Genomic DNA, 12,649 nt, shown 5'->3' on the forward strand with positions numbered 1-12,649 from the left:
GCCTAGGGAGGAAGACAGGATTTAGAAACATGTGTGTAACATTTCAGAGAGATTTGCCCCCTGATGTGCATGAGCCAGGGCACCCCCTGAATGATGTTCCCCTCCCCTATCCTTCCTGCCTTTGTCACAGTCGTTTAAAAGAAACAGCTTTTATTCTCTCACCTACCTACGACTGCTTGGTGTTTTACAACAATGGAAGGAGCTTCAAGCTTTAAGCGTGTAATAAATGGCTTTGCAAGATTCTCTAGAGGTTTAAGGCTGGGTGAGATTACTGGGTGCATTACCGATCCTGTGTATCATGGGGAATGGGTCAGGCATGATCAAGAAAGCATTGAGATAACCTCCTGAGTGATTTACTCAATAAACACACCTGGTGGGGATGGAGGTCACAAACTCCACTCCCAGGAATTCATAGATACTATCTTCTGGGGTCTTGGATATCCACTCTCACCATGTTAAGCATAAATTACTCAAAACTCAAGATGGTTGTCTCAGTGTGTGAGGCTTTTGTTTCTAGGGTGAACAATATCTCAGGGTGTTATTATGCAATGACTGGAATAGAAGGATGGAGGAAATTTCAGATGAAGAGTCTGCATCAGCAAGTTGAGGATTCCGGGATGAGGAATGGATTCTGGTGCCAGTGAAGGTCTTGCATGTGGTGGGAAGCAGATTTACTTGAATGACCAGAGCACAGGATGCCTTGTCCTGCTGGTCTACAAATAGTTCTAAAAAGGCACTTGACCACAGGATTCAACCAATTTCATCATACATCTATGTATTGTATTCTAATCTCTCAAAACAGAGGGTGCAGCCATTAAATGTGAAAGGTAAAATTTGAGGCATGAAATTAATTATCATATTTAAATTGCCTTGAGATGAAGTTCATTGGCTGTTCCCTAAAGCCTATCTCCATAAAAAACAGAAAACAGGAACATGTTAAGGCTAAGTCCATAGTTTTTAAAATTTTGAACTAAATCCATCCTGAGTAGGCTCATGTGAAAAAACCCTCTTGAGCAAATGACCAAGGGCCTTTTAGCATCTTTAAGTGCATGAGGTGGGAGAGAAGAGATATAAAATGGGAAGGTCTTTAGGAAAGCAATGAAGGTGTTCAATCCCATAAATATTCATCACTAAAAATCACACAACACCAGGTTATAGTCTAACAGGTTTATTTGGACTATGACCTGGTGTTGGGTGATGTTTAACTTTGTCTGACCCAGTCCAACACCGGTATTTCCACATCATAATTTTCATGAATGATACACATAAGAAGCTTTCCAAATTGAACAACACATTGACAGATTTGAGCTGTAAATCAGATAGCTCAAATCAGCCATTAGTATTTATAACATGCCAAACACTCAACATTACTAATAGAATTAATGCTGAATAATGTTCTTCAGGTTTGTAATAGGTTTTTCTTCTACTCACATTCTTCGCAACCTCTTGTAGGGTGAGAAGGCTCCAGGGGGGATGGTTTTGATTGAGTTTTGCTCCAGCCGTCTGGGGAGAAAACATAATTTGCTGTTACGAGTACATTCCTAGGGTAAAGTATGCAGCAGTGGTGGTCCATACTCAGTCTCTTGTCAACATAAATGTTTACTCAGACCACATCACCTGGACTCTTGTTAATGTTACCATGAATGGCCAATTCCCAAAGAGCTCCCTGCTTGGTCCTGAAGAAATTCATCTAATAGAGCTGCACATACAAATACCATGTTGTATGGGAAATATAATTCCCTTTCATGTAAATAAAACTTGACTGAAGTTTGACCAATTGCTTCCAGAAAGATCAGAGAGAAAGATCATTTTCTCGTCACACTGGCATAAATTAGTGATTTATGTTGATGGCATGACAGCAAACAACATACCAAAATTTATGTTATGATAGTCTTACTACTGCGGGAGCCGGCTAGTTCAGCAATGTCAAGTTGGCAACGGTAATATTATACCCAAGGTGATTTTTACATTAAACATTCTCCTACACAGTCTCAAGAGTAGAATAACACAGAAATACAGACATATAAGGATTCCATTTGAGACAGGCGTAAACAATATAATGATTCCCTATATTAAATGTGTTCTGTTGAGTTTTGATTTGCTAGACTGGCTTCACTGTGCTATCTGCACCAGTGCACTATTACTGCAAATAGTTTGTGTATGTGCTGGATTGCCTGCTGAAAAAGAGCTCTCTGCTCCCTGCATTGCAGCATCAGTGTTAGGGCTGAGCACATTTCCAGTAGGCTGGCTCACTGGGCTTTAATCTTTTGGATTCTTAATTAGAGTGGTTCTGGAAAAGCACAGCAGTTCAGGCAGCATCCGAGGAGCAGGATTTTAATCTTTTGGATGCAGGGCATTTAATTTATTTGAGGTGAGAATTCTATCCCTCTCCAGGAGGAAGTGCCATCTCATTGAGCTGCCAGGCAGCTCTGCAGTACCAACAGGGCCATTAGAAATGATGGCCACTGTTAGTACTTTGGTTAGATCAAGGAAGAGGCATGCACATAGATGTCCAGCTGTGACTGGAATCTCAGACTGGCAGGCCTCGGTGAGCGGTACGAGGGTAAGGGTTACATTTGTCAATCCTTTGGGATTGTTGTGGAATCTCCAGGAATTCAAGGTTAATCTTCTGGAGACTGATTTGAGCAAACTCAAAACAAAACTCAAAAAATATAGTTGCCTGTTTCCTTTGCACAATTTGATTTATTAACTTAAAGATACTGCCAATGGACTTGAATGGTGGGATGAGTCCTCCAGGAATATGTCCAACCAGAGCTGGTGATCTTGATGGGGCAGACTGGGGTATATTGAACAGGGAGGTGGAGGGTGGCAGATAAGAGGGAAAACAATGAGAGGGGCACTCTAATTGGCACCAAGAATCTCGAATGAAGGCAAGGGCCATTCACTGACCAGCAGCCCCGATGGACAAATCTGCTGACTGCACATTAAGGGCAAGGCCCTCATATAACCGATTAAATTTAACTATTCCCTGCCCACTGAAGGGCATAAATTAGGCGACAGGCAGGTGGATCACCTACTGTCCCTGCCATCACTCGTAAAAGTGCAGATCTCTCCTGATAGATGACCTCCTCATTTCTTCCCTCTGTCTGAATAAAGATTTTGCTTCCCAACTCTCCAGCTGCCTACAATCATGGCTGTCTGCTCCAAGCAGGTGGCAGCAGTGTCCAGTGACTGGCCAACCCAAATTGCTGTACCTCCTGGGTTGCTGGAGGCCGAGCTTGGGGAGGAACGCCTGTTTGAAGGAAACATCCGGATTCCCTCCAGCAGGAATGGGAATCCGACCTTGTCAGATTAAGGCATGAAGTAGCACAATAAATACCTGTAAATTGAGAAGCACAGTGTTCATGGGAACAAGTGCATACTCGGGACCTGTTTTTTCACCACTGACTGAGAGATACACAGGGTCAACAAATCAAAATCCCTGAAAGAGTTAACAACTCAGATTCCAAGTGCATAACAATATAAATTATAATTGGTGTCTGACTTTCCAGAAGTCTACAGACAGTTAAATCTTTTTCATTCCCTTGCTTACATCAGGGAGGTGTAGGATTCAGCTGTGCTAGTGACATTTATCGAAGTAACTTCCTGACTCTTGATGCCATACAGATCTAGCCTGGATCATTTTCGAAGGAAGGTCACAAAAGCCCCAATTAGCCCTCAAGGCATACAAAACACAACGCTTTTGACAATATTATCCACTTCTTACCCCAATTCCTGATTTAATACAGTGAGGTGTGATTGTGTTGGGTTTGGCTGGAGGTAATGGTGCCTTATATCATCAGTTACAATGAAATAGCTAAGGAACTGAATGTACTGGATCCTATCTCCAATTCCAACACTGGAAAAGGTATTCCAACAATTCAGGAACTATGTATTTCTGACTGCAGAAAGCAGACCAGATTAAATTCACACGTTTCCCCCTTTCCAAAAATCTTCCCATTATCTGTGTGAAACCTGTTTCAGGGCTTGATTTTACCGGGTCAAACACTCAAGAGAAAAGTAGGAACCCCCCCCCCCCCCATCACACACACAATGGTTCAATGGGGGAGACGAGATGCAATGATATTAACATTAGAAATCATTAACGTTAAAATTCAGGACCTTGATAGAGGAAAGCTCACCTGCTGAGAGCTGCCAGGCACACAGAGGCCAGCGCTTCCTCATTGCCACAAGAGCCATGGTGGGAGCAGTGGCTACTCAAGGCACTGCACTCGCCAGAGGCCCAGAGCCAGAAAGATATCCAAACCACCAGTGGGAGGGAGTGTGGGCAGAAGTGAGTGTGTGTGTGTGTGTGTGTGTGTGTGTGTGTGTATGAGCGAGTGAGTGAGTGAATGCGGGAGAGATTGAGTGAGTGAGGGAATGAGTGAGTGACTGATTGAGACAATGAGGGATTGAGTTAGTAAGTGGGTAAGCAAGCAGAGGCAAGGTCAGTGGTTTGGAATCGAACTATTATATTATGCTTCACAATTAATATTGAAGAAGCATGCTTATGCTATCATCACTATATCACTGCATGTGTTTACAGGACATAAGGGGCTCAGTCTTCATTTTAATTGGGGCCGCATTAATCATTTCACACTGGCAAAAGCATTTCACTGTTGTAACTGAATAGCTTAATATTATCCCAGACGCTGAATTGCCTGTAGCAAAGTATACATTAGAAGCTCAATAAACATCTTTCATAATAATATTAGTGATGTTTACTGATGTTTCTTATATACATAAATATTGTCACATCAGGTCCAAATAACCCGACTGGAAGCACAGCCCAAAAGGTAGCAATTCACCAACAGGGCTTTCTGGCTGGTCTTCGGGTGATGTGAGAGCCCATAGGGCCCTATGTGCATTCCCAGAATTCTGACAATATGCTGAGGGAGGATCTCCACTACACCTGCTCCACACACTGTTTATTTCAGGCTCGAAATGGGCCAGAACCAGTTTCCACCCATACAGAATTCTTTGCACACAAATGGAACTGAAAATCTGTTCATGGCATTTGGATGTGTTTATTTGGATACGCCTTGACTGGATTATTTAATGTGTGAACCATACGCACACTAGCAAAGTTTCACAATGAGAGGAAACCTCTGACATCACTGCCAGGTTCCTATTTGCAGCTGGTTTCACTTAAAGCTGCATTAACTGGTACCAGGATGTGATGGAAATTTACATGAGATTTTAACAACCTGAAGACAGCTTCAGATGTAAACATTGTTCGATCCAATTTCAGATCTTGCAAACTGAATGAGGGCTAAGGAACGTGTCTGATTTCCACCGACAAATGCACATTTAAGGATCATTCTCCACCAAAGACTTTTATACTCCTGCACTTTTATACTTACTTTTGTGAAAAAGTTTTTGATTTAATTTCAATGCCTGCATGTAAAACATCTGGAAAACATCAATTCTAAATGATATTAGTCAGTTTCCTGAAATCCACTGAATAGCTGCAAACAGGTTTATTAATTTGCCACAGAATTAAATTAGCTGCCAGACCAATCTAGGAAGAAGTATTTACGATAAAAATGTACAGATTGCGTTCTGCTGGCAAAACACATTTCCAGGTTTGCCTTGCATGTACTCTACTTTATTGGACATTATTTCAACAATCAATCATTTCAGCTTAAGCTTTGAGTCTGTTCCAAGCACATCTTGTTGTACAGAAAATGGATGACAGTTTGAGATGGTTTATGAAACAGAAACCATTAGCTGGCATGGACAAGATAACTCATTAGGCTGCCTCTTTATTAGGTCATGAGGTGTGTGTAGATAATCCTCTGCTCATCCGCAGGCTTTCCACTTTGAGTGCCTTACTTCAGTTCTGAGTGCTTTTGGCCAAGAGCAGGAACTAATCACGTAGTAAATCAAACGCTTAAAACTCTACTGACAACAGTGGCTCAGTTGGCAGTAATATTTCCTCCAATTCCATTGCGTATAGGTTCAAGACCAGGACCTCCAGACAAAAAAAAAGTTTGCCATTTCAGGAGTAGTGCACTTCTTTTGGATGAGAGTTTAAATTGAGCATCTTGGTATTCTCAGTGGGTAGATGGTTATCCCATATCTCCTGATCAATATTCATCTCTCAAGTAACAGATTACCTGATCAGTTTTCTTTGATGTTTGTAGAAGCTTGCAGTATTTCCTATGTTACAACAATGACTATATTTCAAAACTACTGAATAAGAGTCATACTTGAGTCAAAACCTTAAGTCTGTTTCTCTCTCAACAGATGCTGTCAGATCTGATGAGTATTTTCAACATTTCCTGTTTTTATTTCAGTAGGATTTCACTGTCCGTAGAGTGCTTTGGGATGCCCAGTGGTTATAAAATCACTATGGAAATGTAAGTTTGTCTTTTCTTTTATTCTGATTTCATAGAATCATAGAGATGTACAGCAGGGAAACAGACCCTTTGGTCCAACTTGTCCATGCCGATCTGATATCCTATCCTAATTTAGTCCCATTGCCAGCACTTGGCCCATATCCCTTGAAACCCTTCCTATTCATACACCCATACAGATGCCTTTTAAATGTTGTAATTGTACCAGCCTCAGCCATTTTCTCTGGCAGCTCATTTCACACGTGCACCATCCTCTGTGTGAAAAAATTGTCCCTTAGGTCCCCTCTAAATCTTTTCTGATTCACCCTAAACCTATCCCCTCTAGTTCTGGACTCCCTATCCTGGGGAAAAGACCTTGTCTATTTACCCTATCCAAGCCCTTCATGATATTATGAACCACTATAAGGTCACCCCTCAGCCTTCAACGCTCCAGGGAAAAGAGCCCCAGCCTATTCAACCTCTCCCTATAACTCAAACCCTTCAATCCTGACAATATTCTTGTAAACCTTTCCTCAACCTTTTCTAATTTCACAACATCGTTCCTATAGCCGGGAGACCAGATTTTCACACAGTATTCCAAAACTTGTCTAACCAATGGACAGTACAGCCGCAACATGACCTCCTATATCCTGTATTCAATGCTCTGTTCAGTTAAAGAAACCATACACAACACCTTCTTCACTATCCTATCTAACTGCGACTCCACTTTCAAGGAGCTATGAACCTGCACTCCAAGTCTCTTTGTTCAGCAACACTTTTAAGTGGATAAGTCCTCCTCTGATTTGCCTTTCAAAAATGCAACATCTCACATTTATCTAAATTAAACTCCACCTTCCACTCCTCAACCCAGTGGCCCATCCAATCAAGATCTCATTATATTCTGAGGTAACCTTCTTTACTCTCCACTACACCTGGAATTTGGTGTCATCTGAAAACTTACTAACTATACCTCTTATGCTCACATCCAAATCATTTATATAAATGATGGAAAGTAGTGGACCCAGCACCGATCCTTGTGGCACACCACTGGTCACATGCCTCCAGTCTGAAAAGCAACCCTTCACCACCACCCTCTGTCTTCTATCTTCAAGTCTGTTCCCTATCCAAACGGTTAGCTCTGCCTTTATTCCATGATATATAACCTTGCTAACCAGTCTATCACGTGCAACTTTGTTGAACACCTTACTGAAGTCCATATAGATGATTTCTACTTGATATTGTGCTCAGTTCTTCAGGCATTTTATATTTTATAAAATATTACTATCCCTTATCAGGTAAGAAGCATAATTGCATAACGTTAAAAAATGTTGCTTTCAATATTGATTTTCCTGAAGTATATTGATACCAATGTCTTGAATATGCCTGAAGAAGCTGGCATTTGTGATATATTTTAGCAGTGTGGGCACAATTTCCATAAATTGCTAAGATGAAAGCAGTAACACTGACAGAGATAGGAAACAGGAAAGAAGAGGATTAAGGCAAATTTATTTTGTTACATTTCTATCTATCATCTTCTGTTATATTTATGCCAGCCATTCAATCAACTCCTGTTCTCCTTTTAAGTTACTCTATTTCTTGGTGTATGTGTGCAAATGTAGATGTAGGTACATGCTTGAGGGTAAGCAATCATCTGTGTAATTGAGTAAGGGTGATTGTGTGTTAACTGTGTGTTTGTACAGATGAGCTTGTTTGCATGTGTGTGTTTCATTCCTGTTTTTTTTATTCCATTTTCATGAAGGATTTTATCTGTGATTTCAACTTGTTAATTCTCCACATAGATGATTACTGACATGACTGTTTCCAGCATTTCCTATTTTCATTTTACAGTAAAGGCTCCATGTGTGATAGTTTCAGCCCAGAATCCCATGACACATGTTCATTTCACAATAATTAGATTAGATTAGACTTACAGTGTGGAAACAGGCCCTTCGGCCCAACAAGTCCACACCGACCCGCCGAAGCGCAACCCACCCATACCCCTACATTTACCCCTTACCTAACACTACGGGCAATTTAGCATGGCCAATTCACCTGACCCGCACATCTTTGTGACTGTGGGAGGAAACCGGAGCACCCGGAGGAAACCCACGCAGACACGGGGAGAACGTGCAAACTCCACACAGTCAGTCGCCTGAGTCGGGAATTGAACCCGGGTCTACAGGCGCTATGAGGCAGCAGTGCTAACCACTGTGCCACCGTGCCGCCCACTAAATAGACCAAAACAAGTAACTAAGAGTGGAAGATATTGAAAAAAAATCACAATTAGTAAATTTGATAATAGTCCATAAGACCATAAGACATTGGAGTGGAAGTAAGGCCATTCGGCCCATCGAGTCCACTCCGCCATTCAATCATGGCTGATGGGCATTTCAACTCCACTTACCAACGTTCTCCCCGTAGCCCTTAATTCCTCTAGACAATAAGAATCTATATAATAGTCAATTCACAAGCAGGAAGAAAGGCACGACCAGCGGGCACAGATTTAAGGTAATTAGCAACAACAGTTGTGGGAAACTGAGGATAATCTGCAGCAAATTGTTAAGATCCAGAAGAGACTGGATGAAAGGGGGTTGAAGTGGTTTCAATAATATTTTTCAAAGGAACCTGGATACACATGCGAAGTGAAAATATTTTTGGACCGTGTGGTAAGACCAAGTGTGTAGGACTAATTGAAAACTCTTTCAAAGTACTGATGCAGGTACAATGAGCCAAATATCCCCTTCCATTCCAAGATTCTATGAAGAAGAGGATGATAGTAGAGGACAAATGGGGTAGCTTGGGCGAATAGTGCAGGAGGATGCAAGGTAGAGTCACAAAAAGAGAGGCAGAGGCCTGGTGGTATTATTGCTGGACTGTTAATCCAGAGACTCAGATAATGATCCTGCCACAGCAGACTGTGGGATTTGTATTCAATTACAAAAAAAGTGGCTAATGATGAACTTGAATCTTTTGTTGGAAAAACCCATTTGGTTCAGCAATGTTCTTTAGGGAAGGAAACTGCCATCCTTAGCTGGTCTGGACGATACATAACTCTAGACCCATAGTAATGTGGTTGATTCTTAATTAAGTAACTTAACTCAATTAAGAATGGACAATAAATACTGACCTAGTCAGTGACACTCAATCCTGTGAATTGATTAAAAAAAATGTTGAGGTGGGAATGTTGGCCAAGTACAGGAATTCTTCAATACCAGAGACTAACAAGATGGCTGGTGCTAAACTCATGATGATTTATTTTGGGAAGAACAAAAGTCTTGGGAGAAGGGCTTGAAGAAGCCATTTCTGAAGAAGGGCTTATGCCCGAAACGTCGATTCTCTTTCTCCTTTGATGCTGCCTGACCTGCTGTGCTTTTCCAGCAACACATTTTTAAGCTCTGATCCCCAGCATCTGCAGTCCTCTCTTTCTCCTAAGTTTTGGGATGTCAGTTTGGTAGGATTTCTGGTGTTGGAATAAAAGATTCTTTGTGGTCAGGAAGAAGTTTGATGTCCTATATAAATTTCAAGTCTTAATGATCATGCATTTGTAAACATTTCATTGTAATGGAGATAAGTTACTCTGAAGGAATGAAGTAGGATGCTGTGATGTTGACATATCAGCTAGGCCATTATATTTCTTGAACAAAAAGATTCAGTCAATTGGAATGAAGTGAACTCAGATCAACATCGGATTTGACGTTATAAGTCAAGTTCACACTGGATTTTCAGACAGCATCAGACTCCACTAAAAGTAAGCTTTCTTCACCATGTCAACATTGGAATCACATCAGAAAGGAGAGAAGTGTTTGTATTTGAGAGCTCATTGCAGTAAAACACTCATACTAAGGCTACGCACTGTTCACTGCAAATGCAGAAAAATGCAGGAAATTTATTTTCTGTAAATTCTTACCACACAGACTTGTTTTTATCATTTTGGTAAATCTTATAAATCATATCATGTCTAAGCTTGAACATTTCCATGTTTTGAATCTCAAGAGTTCCATATAATAGATTAAGTACAGTGTCAGTTTTAGACCTGTGTATGACCAACATCTGCACATGTCATACTGCAAACTAACAACTTGTTCACATTCTGCCAGCCTTTCTGCACAGTAAATTGCAAAAGCATGTGTGAGCAAAGTGAAGGCAGATTGTTAAATGGCAGTGGGAATTTATTATAACCTCTGAGCTGAAAGTACAGCTTCCTGACATAGGGGTGCAATCTCCTACTGTAGAAATGCCATGCAGTGATTTTCTTAGAACAGAGGAATAAATAAGCAAACCACTGTATGATACTGGAAACTTCCAGATCTAGAGCTGCAAGAGTATCAGACAGGACTCGAGGATGAGAGATATTACAACAAATTTGGACATAACATTTTACCCTCAAACTGATGGTCATAGTCCGAAATCGCTTCACAACTTCTGCACCACTGTGTTCATTACCAAAATCAAGCTATTAGTTTGGCTTGACACAGGTATCTAATAATGTCAGGAAAATAGTTTTATCTTTCTAACATTAGCAGGGACAGCATAACATCATCAGCGCTATTCTCTTTTTGGTCTTCCACAGGATCAATTAACTCATATGGGAAGATGCCGAAAGAAATCTGAAATGTGGTCATGATAAAGCAGAAATCAGAATAAAAAGCTATTGTGCCAAATTTTACATGTATATATTTCTATTACTTTCTATTAAGAATTCAGATGCAAGGGTTTGACTGGATGGAAAATTACCCAATCTGGTTGACCTCCATACTCAAATTTCTGTTAAATATTCTGTTCCCAGAGTAGGAATGGTATACAGTATATGCAGAGGAAACTGAGGACATGGTGCTGAAGCTGTATAGTACCCAGGCCAGCACGCCCCCTGAATACTGCATTCAATTCTGTCAACAGGATTCAGGAAAACATCCGGGCCCTGGAAGAACTGCAGAAAACAATAAAGCCAGTTCCTGAGACTTGAATTCTGGGGAAAGATTTTTAAAAATGCAGTCTGTTCATCCTTCAAATAAAGCAAATGACAGAAGATGCTTTATGGAAGCATCAGATACAAAATGGAACAGAAAAGTTAACCCTGGGCATTATTTCAAGTGAGACAAATTAAGTCCTTACTGCCAAATAAGGAGCAAAAGATAGAACTGGTAAGACAGAGGTTCAAAACTGATATTCTTCACAAACACTAATCAAATTCTGGAATCATTTTCCGAGCTGGTCAGCTGAAACAAAAGCACTAGAGTAATTCAAGATGCTATGAGGGGTGGGGTTGGGTCATAGTGGATGGATACATTGGATTGGCAGAATGGCCTCCCTCTATAATACTCATCATTGTGAACCACTCAGACATTGTGAGTGCAGGTTCCAAACCCTGTCACAAGAAGCTATTTGAAACCTGTATATTAGGGATGTGAGTGGAGGTGTGGGGTTTATTACATCCTATTTATTACAGCCATGCTATGAAAGCCTCTGTACTCTGAAATAAATAATTTCAACATTTAAGTCGATTTTCTGAACAGCCTATTTAACAATAGAATCACTTTCATGAACCAATGAATGACAGCTATCCATATATGTCATTGTATCTGACTGAGGTTTACACCGGGGTTATACAAGGTCAAACAGGCACCAAAACAGGAAATGCTGGGAGACAAGGAGGATTCAGGGACCTTCATTATTTTTCAAAGTGATTTAGATGGATTTACAGACTCTATTCAACCAACTTCTTTATTAGTCATAACCTTAGAGAGAACATACGAGAAGAATTTTAACCAGGTATCCTTTATGCACTATTTAAAACTAAAAGAGGAGGGAATTCTCTGAGCCTCGGTGAAAGAAAATCTAATTATGCCTTTCATTTTTCTGTCAAGCTGTTTGCGCTTGGCTCTGCTCTTTCAAAGGAGGCCATCAGTAACAAATGCATGTATCACATTTTCCTAATCATCTTATTTTCTGTTTGGATTTCTCAGGTAAAATTCTGAGATGTGACTAGTTTTGATGAGGAGAGGCATTGTAAACATTTTTTTTAGTTCTGTCTGCATATTTATTGAAGCTAAATTACTTGACCTCTTCAAACAGCTCATCTTCATTTCCTTCTCAACTCACAGACATAAATTACAAGGGTTTTGGAATTTGGTTGTGATTGTTAAAAACTGGAATAGTGTATGCTGTAAATCAAGTAACATAAGGTCATACTGGAAGATTCCATTAATGCAACATGAACAAAACAACAATCACTATGCACATGAAGTAAGAGAAATGACATTATTTCATATCACAAAATCTGCAGCTTCCAACAAAACCTCTCTCCGTACTTG

General features: G+C 40.5%; 1 protein-coding gene across 1 annotated transcript in view; it reads right to left on the reverse strand.

The window, feature by feature from the left end:
* Nucleotides 1-12,649, reverse strand: part of slit2 (slit homolog 2 (Drosophila)) — a 462,208-nt gene that overhangs the window by 174,213 nt on the left and 275,346 nt on the right. The window contains exon 10 of the mRNA XM_060825295.1: nt 1,432-1,503. Coding sequence (XP_060681278.1) covers nt 1,432-1,503 — 72 coding nt within the window. The remainder of the gene's footprint in view (nt 1-1,431; nt 1,504-12,649) is intronic.

This window comes from Hemiscyllium ocellatum, chromosome 1, assembly GCF_020745735.1.
Source record: "Hemiscyllium ocellatum isolate sHemOce1 chromosome 1, sHemOce1.pat.X.cur, whole genome shotgun sequence".
Lineage (NCBI taxonomy): Eukaryota > Metazoa > Chordata > Chondrichthyes > Orectolobiformes > Hemiscylliidae > Hemiscyllium > Hemiscyllium ocellatum.